The 22,572-nt window shown below is 42.8% G+C and overlaps 1 protein-coding gene across 3 annotated transcripts in view; it reads left to right on the top strand.

Annotated features, from left to right (window-relative positions):
• Positions 1-3,010: 3,010 nt before the first annotated feature.
• The window catches only part of LOC139752847 (ileal sodium/bile acid cotransporter-like), a 79,907-nt gene continuing 60,345 nt past the window's right edge, over positions 3,011-22,572 (top strand). The window contains exons 1-2 of one of the 3 annotated variants that reach the window (XM_071668808.1): positions 3,014-3,117; positions 18,213-18,276. Coding sequence is in view for 1 of the 3 variants with exons in the window: in XM_071668809.1 (XP_071524910.1) it covers positions 3,106-3,117 (12 nt within the window). In the remaining 2 variants the exon portion in view is untranslated. Of the gene's footprint in view, positions 3,118-18,212; positions 18,277-22,572 lie in introns of all 3 variants that reach the window. The other 2 variants (XM_071668807.1, XM_071668809.1) reach the window with 2 other exon arrangements.

Genomic DNA, 22,572 nt, shown 5'->3' with positions numbered 1-22,572 from the left:
TTCGTCCATATATAGATGGAGACATGATAGTAAAGTAGAGGGTTCGTCCATATATAGATGGAGACATGATAGTAAAGTAGAGGGTTCGTCCATATATAGATGGAGACATGATAGTAAAGTAGAGGGTTCGTCCATATATAGATGGAGACATGATAGTAAAGTAGAGGGTTCGTCCATATATAGATGGAGACATGATAGTAAAGTAGAGGGTTCGTCCATATATAGATGGAGACATGATAGTAAAGTAGAGGGTTCGTCCATATATAGATGGAGACATGATAGTAAAGTAGAGGGTTCGTCCATATATAGATGGAGACATGATAGTAAAGTAGAGGGTTCGTCCATATATAGATGGAGACATGATAGTAAAGTAGAGGGTTCGTCCATATATAGATGGAGACATGATAGTAAAGTAGAGGGTTCGTCCATATATAGATGGAGACATGATAGTAAAGTAGAGGGTTCGTCCATATATAGATGGAGACATGATAGTAAAGTAGAGGGTTCGTCCATATATAGATGGAGACATGATAGTAAAGTAGAGGGTTCGTCCATATATAGATGGAGACATGATAGTAAAGTAGAGGGTTCGTCCATATATAGATGGAGACATGATAGTAAAGTAGAGGGTTCGTCCATATATAGATGGAGACATGATAGTAAAGTAGAGGGTTCGTCCATATATAGATGGAGACATGATAGTAAAGTAGAGGGTTCGTCCATATATAGATGGAGACATGATAGTAAAGTAGAGGGTTCGTCCATATATAGATGGAGACATGATAGTAAAGTAGAGGGTTCGTCCATATATAGATGGAGACATGATAGTAAAGTAGAGGGTTCGTCCATATATAGATGGAGACATGATAGTAAAGTAGAGGGTTCGTCCATATATAGATGGAGACATGATAGTAAAGTAGAGGGTTCGTCCATATATAGATGGAGACATGATAGTAAAGTAGAGGGTTCGTCCATATATAGATGGAGACATGATAGTAAAGTAGAGGGTTCGTCCATATATAGATGGAGACATGATAGTAAAGTAGAGGGTTCGTCCATATATAGATGGAGACATGATAGTAAAGTAGAGGGTTCGTCCATATATAGATGGAGACGGGACAGTAGAGCAGCTGAGAGATGTGACTGTTCTGATCTCTCCCACATGTCCACTACTGTGATGCTGTGGACATATATCCTCCGATCTCTTCCTCTTGCCAAAGTTTCTCATATAACCACCGAGTCTGTAGTTCCATTTGCTTGTGAAGAACCGAGTCTATCTTCAAAGGAAAGCGGATCCAGAAATACTCAGAAATGGCTTTCGTATCTTTCCCTCACTACTTTCCCTTCAGCTGGGAAGTCTAAGTATGAACAGAGATTTATCACTTATTCTTTAGAATTCATGTCGTGTATTACATGAGAAGGTTCGACTCCCCACAACGTCGTCTTCAGCAGACGGCAGATCATCCTTGCCCTGTGACACAGGTCTGTAATTCAAGGTTCTTCTCTGCCAACTTTCTTAAAGATTAGCATCACGTTGGATCTCGCCCGAGTCCTAATACACGAGTCTCTTCGATGGAGACCTTAATCAGTCAACATCGCCCCAGAGCCCAGGGTAAAGTTTCTGTACACTGTTTCAGTACAGACAGGGAGATGACTACTTGCTGATGGATGAGCCCAGTTTTTTACACCTGGAGTGACATGTCCTGATCATCAATGTCACCATCGTCCAGGCCATCGTCACCCACCCAATCCGGTAGTGCTGGAAGCCCTGAGATCTCTGAGGTAAATATGTATTAAACTCTTCACGTATATCCTTATCTGTCATCAACTTTTCTCCTATGGTTCTTTATATTTGCCTTCTACTTATAACAAGAATATCATATGTTTATACTTTGATACTCATCAACGTCATCTGTCTATTAAGTCTTTTCTTACCTTCTTATCGCACTGCAATGATTTCTGTCCCTCTTGGACCATTTCATGTGTTGTGTGGCTGCTGCATCTTATGTCTCTTTACATTCCATTCAACCTCTCTATCAACACCCTCTCATACAACTGACCAGGTACACTCAGCAACCTTATGCCTCTGTAGTTTAAACACTCACCTCTATCCCCCTTGCCTTCATACAGTGGCACTATACATGCATTCCGCCAATCCTCAGGCACCCCACCATGATCCATACATACACTGAATATCCTTACCAACCAATCAACAACATACTCACCCCCTTTCTTAACAAATTAAACAGTAATACCATCTACTCCAGCCGCCTTGCCGCATTTCATCTTTCGCAAGGCTTTCACCATCTCATCTCTCTTCACCAAACCACTCTGCATGACTCTCACTTGCACACCACCCCGACCCAAACATTACATCTGCCACCCTATCATCAAACACATTCAACAATCCCTCAAAATAATCATACCATCTTCTCACATCATCTCCACCTGGTATCACTTATATATATATATATATATTACCAGGCAGTTAAACTTATGTATGGTTCGTCTTGACTCCTAATCTCAGTGTTTTCAGATAAGCTGTGGCAATGTTAGGATTTATGGAGGGGGATGGGGGGTGGGGGATGGTGAGGAGTATGATAGTATATCTCATTGCGACAACCAGGCAGGATTTTACTCCAACAGGAACAAACGTGACTTACAGACAGAAGGAACACGCTTGTGACTCCCCCCAAAAAAAAAATCGAGTGTGAGAATATAAATGCTTACGTGTATTTCAGGCATATTTACAATCGCCTTCGTTGGTTTAAAGTTAGATTCAAATACCGTGGTCACACGAGCACCAAACATAAGCAACATCTCACATCGTTTGCACGTCGGAAAGACGATGAAGGAACAAGGCCCGCTGAATGACGTGGAGACAATCGTGTACCGCCAAAATGTAGACACCCATGGACGCGTGTTACGTCACGGGAGGAGAGGGGGGGAGGGGGGGGGGAAGGTGGGTTGGTAGGAAGTTATATACAGGGTGGAGGTCCGGTTGACCAGCCAGTAGGCAATGGTCTTTTGTGGGCATCAGTCGACAGACAGACGTTCCCCCGCCCTCTCCTCCTCCTCCTCACCCTCTGATGCGAGGAACTTTGGATGAGACTTTGTGTGAGTACAACAGTTCTTAAGACATGTTCTGTACCATTATGGCTGACTGGAAGATCTGTAGATAACAGAAACAGACCACAATACTGCAATACCTGGGGACACCGAGGGCCTCAGCCGATGAATACAAGCGATGGTGTTTGAGAGAAATCGAATGATCATTACTTTCCAGGAGTGAACGATCTATTCTATTCTTTCTTTTGATACGAGACAGAAAGTATATTTCGAGCGAGAGTTGCGTCGAGTGAGAGCCACTGGTCCAATAGGAAACGTTGGGATATCCTCGATCATCCCGGAGCCCGACGGTGTGTGAGAGGCGTGCAAGCAGCGTTTTCCCCTGGTCATATTTCCTTTCACCTGTAACATTACGGTGAAAAGTATATCTAGTGTGAGGCTCCCAGGCAACCACAGAGCCCGGTATTGTCTTGATCTGGGAGAACCATCGGGATTGGCGAATCCTTACGTCATCCACTCGTGTGGCGAGGCGCTGGACGCACCCACTCACCATGCACTGTGCTACACCTCTCTGCATCTAACGAGGTCCACCCTGGGGGCCAAGCTTACTGTTGTCTGTCGAAACGTCTGTGGCAGACGTGGCTTAGCTTGGGAATTGCTCACTGTACTGATGATTTAGAACACCCGTATCTGATTCAGTTCACCGTTGTGCCTGCTCTCTATAATGTAAGAGAACCTTCTTGTATCAAATTAGGTTTCACCTGTGACCCTGCTCATCGCTAAGCTAATATCACAGCCCCCCCCCCGTGTCCTGGCGAGTGAACCAACGACTCTCTCTCTCTCTCTCTCTCTCTCTCTCTCTCTCTCTCTCTCTCTCTCTCTCTCTCTCTCTCTCTATATATATATATATATATATATATATATATATATATATATATATATATTTTCCCTGGGGATAGGGGAGAAAGAATACTTCCCACGTATTCCCTGCGTGTCGTAGAAGGCGACTAAAAGGGAAGGGAGCGGGGGGCTGGAAATCCTCCCCTCTCGTTTCTTTTTTTTTTTTTTTAATTTTCCAAAAGAAGGAACAGAGAAGAGGTCCAGGTGAGGATATTCCCTCAAAGGCCCAGTCCTCTGTTCTTAACGCTACCTCGCTATCGCGGGAAATAGCGAATAGTATGAAAAAAAAAAATATATATATATATTTATATATATATATATATATATATATATATATATATATATATATATATATATATATATATATATATATATATATATATATATATATATATCATCCCTGGGGAAAGGAGAGAAACCATAATACCCAGGTATTCCCTGTGTGTTGTAGAAGGCGACTAAAAGAGGTGGGAGCGGGGGCTGGAAATCCTCCCCTCAAATTTTTATTTTTCCAAAGGAAGGAACAGAGAAGGGGACCAAATGAGGACTTTTCCCTCTAAGGCTCAGTCATCTGTTCTTGGACGCTACCTCGCTAATGCGGGAAATATTGAGAATGTTTTTGTAAACAGAGAAGAGGTAGTGAAAGCTTTCCAGAAGATGAAAGCCGAGAAGGCGGCAGGTTTGAATGGTATTGCAGTGGAATTTATTGAAAAAGGGGGTGACTGTATTGCTGACTGGTTGATGAGTATATTCAGTGTATGTATGGTTCATGGTGAGGTGCCTGAGGATTGGCAGAATGCTTGCATAGTGCCATTGTACAAAGGCAAAGGGATAAAGGTGAGTTTTCAAATTACAGAGGTATAAATCTGAAGAGTATTCCTGGGAAAATATATATGGGAGGGTATTGATTGAGAGGGTGAAGGCATGTACAGAGCATCAGATTGGGGAAGAGCAGTGTGGTTTCAGAAGTGGTAGAGGATGTGTGGATCAGGTGTTTGCTTTGAAGAATGTATGTGAGAAATACTTAGAAAAACAAATAGATATGTTTGTAGCATTTATGGATCTGGAGAAGGCATATGATAGAGTTGATAGAGATGCTCTGTGGAAGGTATTAAGAGTATATGGTGTGGGAGGCAAGTTGCTAGAGGCAGTGAAAAGTTTCTATCGGGGATGTAAGGCATGTGAACGAGTATGAAGAGTAAGTATATGTGAGAAATACTTAGAAAAACAAATAGATATGTTTGTAGCATTTATGGATCTGGAGAAGGTTATGATAGAGTTGATAGAGATGCTCTGTGGAAGGTATTAAGAGTATATGGTGTGGGAGGTAAGTTGCTAGAGGCAGTGAAAAGTTTCTATCGAGGATGTAAGGCATGTGAACGAGTATGAAGAGAGAAAAATGATTGGTTCTCAGTGAATGTCGGTTTGCGGCAGGGGTGCGTGATGTCTCCATGGTTGTTTAATTTGTTTAGGGATGAGTAAATTACAAGGTGAATGCAAGAGTTTTGGAGGGAGGGGGTACGTATGCAGTATGTTGCGGATAAGACGTTTTGGGAAGTGAGTCAGTTTTTGTTCGTTGATGATACAGCGCTGGTGGCTGATTCGGGTGAGAAACTGCAGAAGCTGGTAATTGAGTTTGTTAAAATGTGTGAAAGAAAAAAAGCTGAGAGTAAATGTGAATAAGAGCAAGGTTATTAGGTACAGTAGGGTTGTGGGACAAATCATTTGGTAGGTAAGTATGAATGGCGAAAAACTGGAGGAAGTGAAGTGTTTTAGATAATTGGATGTGGATTTAGCAGCGGATGGAACCATGGAAGCGGAAGTGAGTCACAGGTTGGGGGAGGGATTGAAGGTTCTGGGATCGTTGAAGAATGTATGGAAGGCCAGAACGCTATCTCGGAGAGCAAAAATGGGTATGATTGAAGGAATAGTGGTTCCAACAATGTTATATGGTAGCGAGGCGTGGGCTATAGATAGGGTTGTGTGGCGGAGGGTGGATGTGTTGGAAATGAGATGTTTGAGGACAATATGGTTTGAGGTGGTTTGATCAAGTAAGTAATGAAAGGGTAAGAGAGATGTGTGGTAATGAAAAGAGTGTGGTTCAGAGAGCAGAAGAGGGTGTATTGAAAAGGTTTGGTCAAATGGAGAGAATGAGTTAGGAAAGATTGGCAAAGAGGACATATGTGTCGGATGTGGAGGGAACGAGAAGTGGGAGACCCAATTGGAGGTGGAAGGATGTAGTGAAAAAGATTTTGAGCGATTGGGGCCTGAACTACGGGAGGGTGAAAGGCGTCCAAGAATAGAGTGAACTGGAACGATGTGGTATACCGGGGTCGACGTGCTGTCAATGGATTGAACTAGGGCATGTGAAGCGTCTAGGGTAAACCATGGAAAGTTTTGTGGGGCCTAGGAAAAGACAACAAAGGCCACATTCTTCCATAGTCAGTCTCTAGCTGTCATGTGTAATGCACCGAAATCACAGCTCCCTTTCCACAGCCAGGCCCTACAAAACTTTCCATGGTTTATCCTCTTTTGGAAAGAGGGGCAAGTATGAAGTCTGTTGGGGATGAGAGAGCTTGGGAAGTGAGTCAGTTGTTGTTCGCTGATGATACAGCGCTGGTGGCGGATTCATGTGAGAAACTGCAGAAGCTGGTGACGGAGTTTGGTAAAGTGTGTGGAAGAAGAAAGTTAAGAGTAAATGTGAATAAGAGCAAGGTTATTAGGTACAGTAGGGTTGAGGGTCAAGTCAATTGGGAGGTGAGTTTGAATGGAGAAAAACTGGAGGAAGTGAAGTGTTTTAGATATCTGGGAGTGGATCTGTCAGCGGATGGAACCATGGAAGCGGAAGTGGATCATAGGGTGGGGGAGGGGGCGAAAATTTTGTTAGCCTTGAAAAATGTGTGGAAGTCGAGAACATTATCCCGGAAAGCAAAAATGGGTATGTTTGAAGGAATAGTGGTTCCAACAATGTTGTATGGTTGCGAGGCGTGGGCTATGGATAGAGTTGTGCGCAGGAGGATGGATGTGCTGGAAATGAGATGTTTGAGGACAATGTGTGGTGTGAGGTGGTTTGATCGAGTAAGTAACGTAAGGGTAAGAGAGATGTGTGGAAATAAAAAGAGCGTGGTTGAGAGAGCAGAAGAGGGTGTTTTGAAATGGTTTGGGCACATGGAGAGAATGAGTGAGGAAAGATTGACCAAGAGGATATATGTGTCGGAGGTGGAGGGAACGAGGAGAAGAGGGAGACCAAATTGGAGGTGGAAAGATGGAGTGAAAAGGATTTTGTGTGATCGGGGCCTGAACATGCAGGAGGGTGAAAGGAGGGCAAGGAATAGAGTGAATTGGAGCGATGTGGTATACAGGGGTTGACGTGCTGTCAGTGGATTGAATCAAGGCATGTGAAGCGTCCGGGGTAAACCAAGGAAAGCTGTGTAGGTATGTATATTTGCGTGTGTGGACGTGTGTGTGTACGTGTGTATGGGGGAGGTTGGGCCATTTCTTTCGTCTGTTTCCTTGCGCTACCTCGCAAACGCGGGAGACAGCGACAAAGTATAAAAAAAAAAAAATATATATATATATATATATATATATATATATATATATATATATATATATATATATATATATATATATATATATATATTTGTTTATGGATGGGGTTGTTAGGGAGGTGAATGCAAGAGTTTTGGAAAGAGGGGCAAGTATGAAGTCTGTTGGGGATGAGAGAGCTTGGGAAGTGAGTCAGTTGTTGTTCGCTGATGATACAGCGCTGGTGGCTGATTCATGTGAGAAACTGCAGAAGCTGGTGACGGAGTTTGGTAAAGTGTGTGAAAGAAGAAAGTTAAGAGTAAATGTGAATAAGAGCAAGGTTATTAGGCACAGTAGGGTTGAGGGTCAAGTCAATTGGGAGGTGAGTTTGAATGGAGAAAAACTGGAGGAAGTGAAGTGTTTTAGATATCTGGGAGTGGATCTGGCAGCGGATGGAACCATGGAAGCGGAAGTGGATCATAGGGTGGGGAAGGGGGCGAAAATTCTGGGAGCCTTGAAGAATGTGTGGAAGTCGAGAACATTATCTCGGAAAGCAAAAATGGGTATGTTTGAAGGAATAGTGGTTCCAACAATGTTGTATGGTTGCGAGGCGTGGGCTATGGATAGAGTTGTGCGCAGGAGGATGGATGTGCTGGAAATGAGATGTTTGAGGACAATGTGTGGTGTGAGGTGGTTTGATCGAGTAAGTAACGTAAGGGTAAGAGAGATGTGTGGAAATAAAAAGAGCGTGATTGAGAGAGCAGAAGAGGGTGTTTTGAAATGGTTTGGGCACATGGAGAGAATGAGTGAGGAAAGATTGACCAAGAGGATATATGTGTTGGAGGAGGAGGGAACGAGGAGAAGAGGGAGACCAAATTGGAGGTGGAAAGATGGAGTGAAAAAGATTTTGTGTGATCGGGGCCTGAACATGCAGGAGGGTAAAAGGAGGGCAAGGAATAGAGTGAATTGGATGGATGTGGTATACCGGGGTTGACGTGCTGTCAGTGGATTGAATCAAGGCATGTGAAGCGTCTGGGGTAAACCATGGAAAGCTGTGTAGGTATGTATATTTGCGTGTGTGGACGTATGTATATACATGTGTATGGGGGTGGGTTGGGCCATTTCTTTCGTCTGTTTCCTTGCGCTACCTCGCAAACGCGGGAGACAGCGACAAAGCAAAAAAAAAAAAAAAAAAAAAAAATATATATATATATATATATATATATATATATATATATATATATATATATATATATATATATATATATATATATATATATGTTTGTGTGTGTGTGTGTGTGTGTGTGTGATCGATTGTTATTCCATATGGAGGAAGCATCACGAGCAAAGGAACAACGGCTCATTTACTCACATTCACTCTCTAGTTGTTATGTATAATGTACTGGAACCAGAGCCAATGTCATCCATATATCAGCCCCAAAAACGTTGCCATGGTTGGCCAATTTAGTTGCCCGGGTTCAGCTCGGTGACTACATATCGTCCCACAGTTATCCTAACATGCCAGTTCAATTTATCCCATCGACGCCACTCACCCTCCTGAATGTTCAGACTCCGATATCCCAAAGCCACCATCATTCAGTCCTGCCATTTCCTCTTACGTATTGCCCTACCACTTATTCTTTCCAGTTCCAAAACACTGAGACCCTTAGTCTTTATAAAGTCATCCTCCTTATGTGTTAGAACCCTGGTTGGCCTTCTCGTACAGACTGCACTTACTGCTACGCCTCTCTCTGACAATGTCATTCTTCAGTTAGTCTCTCACCACGTGTCGTCCTTCAGGCATTTCATTTCCCACACCTCCTTCCTATTCCCTTTTTTGACACGCAGACCAAAGACTTACATCCTTGCAGCGCTGACAGGGCTTTTATTCTTATAATCACATCTATTCTCTATTGTCTCCTTTTACACACTCTCCCGACCTCAGACACCAGCTCCTGGAGCTTCTTTCTGAAGTATTTGAAAAGAGTTGCTTCATCTACAAAGAGCAACTGATTCACCTGCCGCACCTCAGCATCCCGCAGACCCGCCCCTCACTCCGAGGCGTGTGGCTTTACCTCCCTCCTCACTCTTTCCATTGTATCCCCCTCCACAACCTTGATACAGACCCACCGGTAACCACTAACCCTCCTCTCTTTCTGCTTATTTACGCACACGTCTCACTACCCCAGTAAAAGTTCTTCACTGTGTTTAGTCACGTTACTCTCACATAATATCTTTCATAAAGCATCTCTCTCAACCCTCTCATATGCTTTTTCCAGGTCCATAAAGCTTCTTTCTCTAAGTATTTCCTAAAAAGAAATTTCAGATCGTACAACTGGTCCACACATCCTCTACCACGCCTGAGCCACATTACGCTTCCTCAGTCAGTGGCTCTGGATGTGTTGCCATCCTCTCACTCACCAGATATACTCAAGAAACTTATAACTTTACACTAAGAATATTCATTTTTGTCCATCGTACCTTTATAAGATAGCACTGTAGACGCTATCTACAACTCAGGCACCAGACCTTGGGACATAAACACACTGGAAAGCATGACTAACTGATAGACGGCATGTTGCTTCCATTCTTGAGGAACTCAGCTGCAATCCCATCCACTCCTGCTGCTGCTTCGCCACACTTCATCTCACGCAAGGCTTTCACTACCTCCTCTATTTTCTTCAAACCATTCACCTCGACTCGTTTAACATACCTCCCTACCCTACCCAGACACTCTACATCAGCCTCCCTATCACTGAAGACATTCAGTAATCCTTGAGAATACTCACACCATCTGTGTATCACGTCTTTCTTGCCAGTTACCACTTCTACATGTGCATTTCTCACTCCATTACGTTCGTCAATATTTTCTTACTCCATCTCTTCTTTGCCCTCCCTTTTAGCCCTTGCACCTTCCTTTTGACTTCCTTCTTCCTCTTGTACACCCTGATCATTCCCACTCCTTCTTTGCACATATTGTCCTCTCTTTTCTCTTTCACTGGTAAATTACCTTTCTCACCCTACCACTTACTACCCATTCTCAAACGCCACTATCCCGCTTTCCACACAACACACACTTCGGTTACTCATGTTAACACTGCGCCCCAACACGACTTCCACTCCTCGCCCACTGCCTTGTTTCACTTACTCTCCGTGTTTTTCATCAAGACTCACTCAACATCTTTGCTCCCAAATGTCTTTTCCAAAGCTCACTCACTTTCACCAACTTCTTGCCACCAGTGTCATTTTCTATTTCCCTGAACCCACAACAAACACATTCACAAATAAATGATTAGACATCACACCTGCTGTCCATAGTAGGTCTTTAACATTCAGCGACTTCTCCTTTGCATCCTTGTCAGTTATTCTATAATCCAATAATGTCCGCTGACCCGCAGACCCTCGCACCGACGTATACTTACGTTTGCATCTCTTTCCGTTTCACGTTCTCCCACGCACTCGTGCTTTGTCTGCAAACACCTCCTCCATTCTCACTCTCCCAAGGTATCCCATTCTGGCCAAAGATGCCTTTAGCAACAAAAAAGAGGAGAGAGAGAGAGAGAGAGAGAGAGAGAGAGAGAGAGAGAGAGAGAGAGAGAGAGAGAGAGAGAGAGAGAGAGAGAGAGAGAGAGAGAGAGAGAGAGAGAGAGAGAGAGAGAGAGAGAGAGAGAGTAGAAATAAACACGAAAAGTCATAGCATTTCCACAAAGATAACCAAAACAAATGAACTGATGAACAGAACGCAAAACTGAGAGACTCATGAACCAGCGCCATAACCCTTAACATAACCCTTGACATAAAGTATTCAGAAGAAAATAAGAAAAATAGAAACGCCAACACTCGTAAGCGATTTCAGTATGTGTCCCTCCACACGATCAACCACCATCATTTTCACTGTATTAAGCCCTTTAGTGGATAAGGTATCAAATTCTAATATCATTAACAATGTAGATTTAGTCAACAAGCTAAACAATATCAATGTTAATTTTGATTTCAAACTAGTTAGCTTTGATGTTTCCTCATTTTTCACTAAAGTTCCAGTTGATGACCTTTTAGAACATTTATTTGATGTCTTGGATGATATTCATTAACATGTTTGAAAGTCTAATTTCATTGAACTGATAAAATTGTGTATAAAAAGCTGTGTATTTCAATTTAATGTAGATTATTATGCTCAAGAATTTGGTATGGCAATGGGTAACCCTCTTTCACCGGTACTAAGTAATCTTTATATGGAATTTTTTGAAGCAAAATTACTAAAGGATATCTTACCTTCTAATACAATTCGGTTAAGGTATGTAGATGATGTTCTTTGTGTTTGGCCAACAAATCCAAATTTACAAATATTTCTCCCCTTACTTAACAATTAAGTACCTTCCATCAAATTTACTGTAGAAAATGAAAATAATATTATGTTACCATTTTTAGATTGCATGATCCATAGACAAGGAAACAAGTTTAAGTTTAGCATATACAGAAAACCCACCAATGTATGCTCATATATCCATTATTACTCATCTCAACATGACAGAATTAAATTATCATCATTTCAATCTATGTTCCTAAGGGCATTACGTATTTGCATTTCAGAGTTTATTGATGATGAGTTTGAGAAGATATATTCTATTGGATCTAAGTTAAAGTACCCTAGATCTTTCATTGATAAATCCCTGAAGTTAGCAAAGAAATCATTTTATAGAGTTGAGCCCAAACCTCCCCATTGACACCAAGAATCTTTTAGTTCTCCCTTTTAATAATAATTTCACTTTGCTTCCCATTTTGCTTAAATCCTTTAATGTAAATGTTGCCTTTAGCAACAATAATACTATAAAGGATATCTTAATCAGGAACTCACCAGAAAATTCTCTTAGTTGCATCTGTAAAGTTCCTTGTGGAAACTGTGATAAATTTTATGTTGGTCAGACTGGTAAGGACTTTCTGTTAGACTTAAGCAACATAAATATGGTATAAGAACGGGACAAGCATCAAATGCCTTGTTTAATCATGTTAAAAACTATGATCATTGTATTGACTGGAGTAACGCCATCTCAGTTATTAACTCTAACTCTTTTACCAAGAGAAATATCATTGAGTCTTCTATTGTTAAATACACAAAGAATTATAATCTTGATATTAGTGATGGTCTATACAAATTAGATAACTTTATTGTTGATAAGATTTGTAAAATGATAAGTTTATGAACGCTCGTTGTATGTTTTGGACAATCACACGTTTACCAAATGGCATCCTAGCTTCGTCTCTTCGATGTATATCAACTGACAGTTATATTTCTCTCTTGTGTCTCCCCTGATGATGTGATTATTACACGAAAGTGCACTTGGGAACTTTTCGTGTTTCATTTTCCCCGTGGACTCATAGGAATATCTTGATCACGCGCAAAATTGTGATCCTTTCCAATATATATAGATATATATATATATATATATATATATATATATATATATATATATATATATATATATATATATATATATATATATATATATGTATATATTGTATTTTAACTTTCTAAAATAGGAAACAGAAGAAAGAGTCACGCGGGGAGCTCTCATCCTCCTCGTAGGCTCAGATTGGGGTGTCTAAATGTGCGTGGATGTAATCAAGATGTGAAAGAAGGAGAGATAGGTAGTATGTTTGAGGAAAGGAACCTGGATGTTTTGGCTCTGAGTGAAACGAAGCTCAGGGTAAAGGGGAAGAGCGGTTTAGGAATGTCTTGGGAGTAAAGCCAGGGGTTAGTGAGAGGACAAGAGCAAGGGAAGGAGTAGCACTACTCCTGAATCAGGAGTTGTGGGAGTATGTGATAGAATGCAAGAAAGTAAATTCTAGATTAATATGGGTAAAACTGAAAGTGGATGGAGAGAGATGGGTGATTATTGGTGCATATGCACGTGGGCATGAGAAGAAAGATCATGTGAGGCAAGTGTTTTGGGAGCAGCTGAATGGGTGTGTTAGTGGTTTTGATGAACGAGACCGGGTTATAGTAATGGGTGATTTGAATGCAAAGGTGAGTAATGTGGCAGTTGAGGGAATAATTGGTATACATGGAGTGTTCAGTGTTGTAAATGGAAATGGTGAAGAGCTTGTAGATTTATGTGCTGAAAAAGGACTGGTGATTGGGAATACCTGGTTTAAAAAACGAGATATACATAAGTATACGTATGTAAGTAGGAGAGATGGCCAGAGAGCTTTATTAGATTACGTGTTAATTGACAGGCGCGCGAAAGAGAGACTTTTGGATGTTAATGTGCTGAGAGGTGCAACTGGAGGGATGTCTGATCATTATCTTGTCGAGGCGAAGGTGAAGATTTGTATGGGTTTTCAGAAAAGAAGAGAGAATGTTGGGGGGAAGAGGGCGGTGAGAGTAAGTGAGCTTGGGAAGGAGACTTGTGTGAGGAAGTACCAGGAGAGACTGAGTACAGAATGGAAAAAGGTGAGAACAAAGGAGGTAAGGGGAGTGGGGGAGGAATGGAGTGTATTTAGGGAAGCAGTGATGGCTTGCGCAAAAGATGCTTGTGGCATGAGAAGCGTGGGAGGTGGGTTGATTAGAAAGGGTAGTGAGTGGTGGGATGAAGAAATACGATTATTAGTGAAAGAGAAGAGAGAGGCATTTGGACGATTTTTGCAGGGAAAAAATGCAAATGAGTGGGAGATGTATAAAAGAAAGAGACAGGATGTCAAGAGAAAGGTGCAAGAGGTGAAAAAGAGGGCAAATGAGAGTTGGGGTGAGAGAATATCATTAAATTTTAGGGAGAATAAAAAGATGTTCTGGAAGGAGGTAAATAAAGTGCGTAAGACAAGGGAGCAAATGGGAACTTCAGTGAAAGGCGCTAATGAGGAGGTGATAACAAGTAGTGTTGATGTGAGAAGGAGATGGAGTAAGTATTTTGAAGGTTTGCTGAATGTGTGTGATGACAGAGTGGCAGATATAGGGTGTTTTGGTCGAGGTGGTGTGCAAAGTGAGAGGGTTAGGGAAAATGATTTGGTAAACAGAGAAGAGGTAGTGAAAGCTTTGCGGAAGATGAAAGCCGGCAAGGCAGAAGGTTTGGATGGTATTGCAGTGGAATTTATTAAAAAAGGGGGTGACTGTATTGTTGACTGTTTGGTAAGGATATTTAATGTATGTATGATTCATGGTGAGGTGCCTGAGGATTGGCGGAATGCGTGCATATTGCCATTGTATAAAGGCAAAGGGGATAAGAGTGAGTGCTCAAATTACAGAGGTATAAGTTTGTTGAGTATTCCTGGTAATTTATATGGGAGGGTATTGATTGAGAGGGTGAAGGCATGTACATAGCATCAGATTGGGGAAGAGCAGGGTGGTTTCAGAAGTGGTAGAGGATGTGTGGATCCGGTGTTTGCTTTGAAGAATGTATGTGAGAAATACTTAGAAAAGCAAATGGATTTGTATGTAGCATTTATGGATCTGGAGAAGGCATATGATAGAGTTGATAGAGATGCTCTGTGGAAGGTACTAAGAATATATGGTGTGGGAGGCAAGTTGTTAGAAGCAGTGAAAAGTTTTTATCGAGGATGTAAGGCATGTGTACGTGCAGGAAGAGAGGAAAATGATTGGTTCTCAGTGAATGTAGGTTTGCGGCAGGGGTGTGTGATGTCTCCATGGTTGTTTAATTTGTTTATGGATGGGGTTGTTAGGGAGGTGAATGCAAGAGTTTTGGAAAGAGGGGCAAGTATGCAGTCTGTTGGGGATGAGAGAGCTTGGGAAGTGAGTCAGTTGTTGTTCGCTGATGATACAGCGCTTGTGGCTGATTCATGTGAGAAACTGCAGAAGCTGGTGGCTGAGTTTGGTAAAGTGTGTGAAAGAAGAAAGTTAAGAGTAGATGTGAATAAGAGCAAGGTTATTAGGTACAGTAGGGTTGAGGGTCAAGTCAATTGGGAGGTAAGTTTGAATGGAGAAAAACTGGTGGAAGTAAAGTGTTTTAGATATCTGAGAGTGGATCTGGCAGCGGATGGAACCATGGAAGCGGAAGTGAATCATAGGGTGGGGGAGGGGGCAAAAATCCTGGTAGCCTTGAAGAATGTGTGGAAGTCGAGAACATTATCTCCGAAAGCAAAAATGGGTATGTTTGAAGGAATAGTGGTTCCAACAATGTTGTATGGTTGCGAGGCGTGGGCTATCGATAGAGTAGTGCGCAGGAGGGTGGATGTGCTGGAAATGAGATGTTTGAGGACAATATGTGGTGTGAGGTGGTTTGATCGAGTAAGTAATGTAAGGGTAAGAGAGATGTGTGGAAATAAGAAGAGCGTGGTTGAGAGAGCAGAAGAGGGTGTTTTGAAATGGTTTGGGCACATGGAGAGAATGAGTGAGGAAAGATTGACCAAGAGGATATATGTGTCGGAGGTGGAGGGAACGAGGAGAAGAGGGAGACCAAATTGGAGGTGGAAAGATGGAGTGAAAAAGATTTTGTGTGATCGGGGCCTGAACATGCAGGAGGGTGAAAGGCGGGAAAGGAATAGAGTGATTTGGATCGATGTGGTATACCGGGGTTGACGTGCTGTCAGTGGATTGAATCAGGGCATGTGAAGCGTCTGGGGTAAACCATGGAAAGCTGTGTAGGTATGTATATTTGCGTGTGTGGACGTATGTATATACATATGTATGGTGGTGGGTTGGGCCGTTTCTTTCGTCTGTTTCCTTGCGCTACCTCGCAAACGCGGGAGACAGCGACAAAGCAAAAAGAAAAAAAAAAAAAAAAAATATATATATATATATATATATATATATATATATATATATATATATATATATATATATATTTTCTTTGGTACTTTTTATTTTTCCTTTCCAGCGAGACGATCATGATTGGCCTGTTGTTACCTGTTGTATGTCGGCAACTACGAAACGAATTCGGGACACCACCAGTGTTATCAGCGAGGCACTGAGCGTGTAACGAAGCGTTAATCCTCGTGATATTCTCTTTCTTATGTAAGGAATTCGAGTTGGACAGATCTCATGAGAGATATTTGGTGAAATGTTCCAAAACCATAAGAAAAATCATGATGAGTTACTGACCGGACATGTCTGATTATGTTAATCTATGTATTTGGTAAACTTTTGGAAACCATTGTTCGGGATAAGATTGTGAACCATTTAGAGAATCACCATTTAATACCTGGTCTGAGTTTCTATGAAATCTCTCAAACTGACAAATCTGCCTGATTTCATTCACACAATCAACATGTTTGATGGAATTAAAACAACTGATGCCATCTATGTAGATTTTCAAAAGGGATTCGATTAAGTTTCACATCAAAGATTGCTGACAAAAAGATTCAGTCACATGACATAGATGGGTTGGGTTAGGAAATTGGTTACATGACCATAAACAAAGAGTCGTAGTTCATGGTCAAGCTTTCAGGACGGTTAAACGTAGCAAGTGGTGTACCACAAGGACCCGTCTTGGGACCGGTTCTCTTTCTCATATATATATTAATGATATTGATGATGGACTGCATTGTAAGATAGCGAAGTTCGTGGACGAGTACTTGTTGAGAAATAACTGTACAACAAAAATGGACCGTCGGCACCTTCAAACAGACGTAGACAAACTGATGGACTGGGCTAACAGATGAGAAATGAATACAAACATTCATAAGTGCAAAGTTTTGTATATCGGTTCTGGAAATGAAAAGGCAAGATAGAGCATGAATTGTGTCGAGTTGCGAAAGGTAAACAAGGAAAATAACTTGGGTATAATAATCTCTGGTGACCTAAAGCCAAGTAAGCATTGCAAAGAAGCAGTTAAAAAGGCGAACAAAATTCTTGTGGTCATTGGCAGAGCTTTTGAACTTCAGTTTCAGGAAATTATCCTCTCTCTTTACAAGTCACTGGTGGGTCCCCATCTGAAATATTGTGTTTAGTTTTGGTCACCATACTTGAGGATAAGCATAGAGAAAGTACAGAGGTGAGCTGCCGGATGACTACTGAACTGAGAAAGATATCCCATGAGAACAAAGTAAATGAACTTGATTCATTTACCTTAGAAAAGAGAGGTTATGAGTTGATCCAGTAAAGGCATTCATAATTATCAAAGGCTTCGGTAACCTCTTAGTATTAGATATAAACTCGTAGGCAAATTTTTTACTTCAAATAAAGTTAAGTACTTTTTCTTCAACAGGATTGTCAGTACGTTTATAGAATGATTTACCAGTAAGATTAATTACTCCGGTTTTGAAAGAGTGGAAAGACTGCCATTTAGAAAGGTACAGAACTTAGTATTTACGAAAGACAGAAGAATGGATCAAAGCCAAGCCTTTAATATGAAGGGAAGATAAGATATTCAATATTTACCTATTACCTGTTCGTACAGCACCGGGGAGGAAGTGTTATATTGTGTCGCTGTTCGCAGTTACTATACCCCCTTTTTTTTTTTTTGCAGTCATCCACAAACCCTCATGCCATAAAAGTACTTCTTTACCTCTTTTTAATAAGATTTCTCTTTGATTTCTTGTTTTGGCTTCTGGTTATCATATCTCTATTCTATCCCTGCCACTATTTACATCAAGATGATCTTAAATCTTAAAGATTGTGATTAGGTCACCCCTTACTCTTCTATCCTCCATGTTGGGCAAATTTAAGGCTTTCAGCCCTACTCTGTAACTCAGCGTTCTAATTCCGTCACCGTCTTTGTTGTCCTCCTCTGGACCTTCTCTATTAGTTTTTTGTTTTTCTTTAGGTGCGGAGCCCAAACTTGAGAGGCATATTCCAGTTTTGGTCCCATATGGGATACGAACAGCTTGGTGAGTATTTTGTTGTCTATATACTTCAATGCTGTTCTCATGCTTGTCAGTAGACAGTTTCCCTCCCATAACTATCCCCCGAATGTGGGACTCTGGCGACAGATTAGGGACGACGTCAACTTCCAAGCCTCTCTCACACACACACTGCTTCCTGTAGCTTATTCCCTGGTGCCTTATATTCATACTGACGCCTTCTTCCATTCTGACCCATCCTCCTTACTTAAGATATACTCAAGTGGAATTCCCATCAACTTTGCATCAATACAACTTTGGAATCTGTCTAGGTCCCCTTGCAAGTTGATGCAATCCTCCTAGCTTTTCAGTACCCTCGTGACCTTTACATCTGCAAACATATTTAAGTAGGAGTTCATTCCCTCTATCAAGTCGTTCACACAGATCAAAAAAAGATTAACGGTCTCAGAACAAAACCTTGTGGCACTCCTCTGGTAACCTCAACTCATCCTGAAACGACCCCTGTAACATGCGTCTTCTGTTTCCTTCCAATTAAGATAACCTTCGATTCATGGCAGAAGTCTCCTCCTTATTCCTGCCTGATGATTCAGATTTTTAATCAGCCTCCCATGCAGTGAGGATCAAGTGTTCTCTGACATTTCAGATACAAACCATTCTCCCAGCCCTCCACTTTGTCTTAAACAGAGCTCCCTCTCTCGTACAGACCTAAGAGGCCTCTTGCACATAACCCTTTCCCTAAAATCGTGTTGGTCTCTCATTCAGGTTATTTCTCCTCAGTAGGAATCGATCCAGTTGCTTTCTGATACTCTGTTCAACTATCACGTTGGACACACTCTTCAGGGAGGCTGGTATGCAGCTTAGCACATCTTCACAGTCATCTTTCTTAAAGACAGGTATGACGTTTGTTCTATTCTACTCCCTTGGCAGTTTGCTTTACTTGAGCCACATTCTGATCATTATTCTACGAGGGTTGTCAAGTGCACTCGTACATAACCTGAGCACGTATGGTGAAATTCCAACGGGGCCATGAGACTTTTATGGGTTGAAACCCCTTGATACTCTGTTAGATATCATATCTAAATGCTCCCTCGTTTGTGTCGGGGTAACAGAGTTTTCCATTGGGAAAACACTTAAGTTCGTCATTCAGTTCCTCACATATGCTAACCTCGTCCTTGACAATGCCTTCATCTTGATCATACACCCTGATCAGCTGCCCTTTAACTTACAGTTTACTCCCGATGAGTTTACGAGAGAACTATAGATTCTCTCCTGCCTCGTCTATGGTATTCCTTCCAAAGCTTCTTTATTCCTCCTTTCTCATCCTGCTGTGCCCTTTCCTCGCGCTCTGGTATCATGCAAAGACTCACTGGCTGGAATGCTACCTATATCTTCACCGCAGCGCATCTTGAAGCTGTTCTGTCTTCTTTTTTTTCTTTTTCATATCTTGTACTGAATTATTCTCTCTCTCTCTCTCTCTCTCTCTCTCTCTCTCTCTCTCTCTCTCTCTCTCTCTCTCTCTCTCTCTCTCTCTCAAAATTCCCTCTGCGTCTGAGGCCAGGGTGAGGCCACGGGGTGCCCATGCTCCAACTCCTTCATTGTAAATTGCATCGAACTTCTCAACTTAGTCTCCTGGTTCTTGGCTATTGACCATTTTCCCATTTATGTTGCCATAGAAGTTGTTGATTTCTGTATACTTGTTAGGATTATATATTCTTTTTCTTAATATTGTCTCACATTTGCTCTTTTCACCTCATTCCCAGACACCCGCACTTGTTAAGCAAACACTGTTAGTTAAACGAGTCTTATTCATGTCTGTGCAACCATACTCGTTTAGTAACATGCTATATCGTTAGCTCAACGAGTCCGTGTAACGCGCCTGTGCAACGTGTGTGCGCAACGTGTCTGCGAAAAGATTTGCCGTCATGTTTACTCTCTCAAGCTAACGTAATTTCTCTGTTATGTTGTGGGTCTGGACGCCATTATTGTGGTCGTCTTTCCTAGTCACAACCTTCCTGTGTGAGAAAGAGGGAGGGAGGGAGGGGATGAGGATGAGCTTATAGACAGGGCATTGGAAAGGGCGGGGGAAGAGCCGTTTCTTCCTTGTAGCGAGTGTGGGTCGGGGGAACTAAGGGAGAATGTTAGGGGTGAGGAGTGAAGGCTATGATCGAGCCTGGGGGATGAAGTCTAAGGATAGTGGGGTCATCAGCGGAAAAGGAAAGAGTGGAGGAAGCAGGACGTGGGTGGGAGGGAACAGGGCACGAGTTCCTCCCATGTTACTACCGCCTGATCCTCACATCAAACAGCGAAACACTAGTTGTGCTGCACGGTCATCCCTCACCACAGCCAACGAACGTTGAGCTACGCTACGTAGTGTATGTCGTCTTTCTCACACACTGTTGACCTGTGCACACCACCCCGGCTTGTGGCATTGGTGCATCACCGACAGAACACTATGCACTGGTCCCTCGCCAGCTTCCACATGCGAGGGACCAATGTCTGACCGTGGATTGCTCATTATCTCTGCTTTGTTATATTAAGCTGGGTGACGTAGAGACTTGATGAGGTGATTACATTAAGACCATCATGGAAGTTTGCTGAGGTAGAAAGACCGCCTCAGAAATCAGCTAACACGTCCTCAAGTTGACGTCCCCAATATGTTCTCCGTCAACTGAAGACATCAGGACTTCCTGCACCTTCACCCAAGAACATCAACACAACTTCTGTTCTTCCCAGACTCACCTGGTCTTCTTCCCTCCCCACCACACAACAGGGCATACTGACAACGTCGCTAAATCATCCCCGGTCCCTCCCAGACCACATGATATGAAGAGGTGCTCAACACATTAGTCTTCCCTTAGATTCTTTCCAACCATCACTTGGATCTCTCCCCAACACTTTAGGTAAAAGCTACTGCACAATCCTCGCCACCGGCACCTCCTGCCATCAGAGATCCCACGTCCCCGAGTTTCAGTTCGGCACTTCAGTCGCATCGAGGTCATCTGAGCTGGTGCGGGCATCGAGGTCATCTGAGCTGGTGCGGGCATCGAGGTCATCTGAGCTGGTGTGGGCATCAAGGTCATCTGAGCTGGTGCGGGCATCAAGGTCATCTGAGCTGGTGCGGACAGCCATCAGAGCAGCGTCATCCCAGCCACTGTGGTCATCAGAGATGCTGCGTAGACAGTCAGTACAGTGTGTGCATACAGGACGTGTCTAACGCTCAGGCTGGGTCGAGAGATGGGCACTTGGCTTCGGCTGGTGTTTTGATATAACCCGTGGACTCCTGCCTGCTTCAGGGGGTTCCTGCAGCTTCAAGGCTGCACTGCCATCAGCAGCAGGGTAAGGCGTGAGAAGGTCTTAGAAGACAAAGTAATGGTGACTTTTCACTCGCGGCGTAACCATAAGGAGGTGGAGTCCGGTAGTGCCAGCTGGGGGTATTTGTGTATCTGTGTTAAGCTGATACAAGATGGGCTTTAGGGCGGTCAGTCGCCCGTAACGTCTTCCCTAGTCTCGACGGTACGACCCATTGGTCACGACGGTACGACCCATTGGTCACGACGGTACGATCCTTTGGTCACGACGGTACGACCCTTTGGTCACGACGGTATGACCCATTGGTCACGACGGTACGACCCTTTGGTCACGACGGTACGACCCTTTGGTTACGACGGTACGACTCATTGGTCACGACGGTACGATCCTTTGGTCACGACGGTACGACCCATTGGTCACGACGGTACGATCCTTTGGTCACGACGGTACCACCCTTTGGTCACGACGGTACGACCCTTTGGTCACGACGGTACGATCCTTTGGTCACGACGGTACGACCCTTTGGTCACGACGGTACGACCCTTTGGTCACGACGGTACGACCCTTGAGGATAACGTGATGGAACGACTCTTAGGTATGATGATATAGTCTGACCTACTAATCATCAAGGTCAGGTCATAGGTCATGTTAGTACATCCCTAATGGCAGCTCATGGTCGTCCCCTCGTGGTCATGGTCGTACCGTCGTGTTCTGGGTGGCATCGTCGAGCTCAGGGGTCGTCCCGTCATGCTCCAGGGTCGAACCATCCTGGTAAAGGGTTGTACCACCATGATCAATGGTCGTACCATCCTGCTCATGGGTCGTACCGTCGCGCGCATGGGTCGTACCGTCACTGTTAATGATAGGGTTACAGCTGAAAGAATGAAGAACCGTCGCCACTTGATCGTAAACTCTGTGAGAAGTGTTATCACAAGATAACTGCAGTACAGCAGCCAAGTCTCTGGTCGTATCTGGGGGTCACTGTGAGAATATGTACATAACGCAGAAAGAAAT

Source organism: Panulirus ornatus, chromosome 13, assembly GCF_036320965.1.
Source record: "Panulirus ornatus isolate Po-2019 chromosome 13, ASM3632096v1, whole genome shotgun sequence".
Lineage (NCBI taxonomy): Eukaryota > Metazoa > Arthropoda > Malacostraca > Decapoda > Palinuridae > Panulirus > Panulirus ornatus.
The sequence above is the reverse complement of the archived record's forward strand: the minus strand, read 5'-3'. Positions and strand labels throughout refer to the sequence as shown.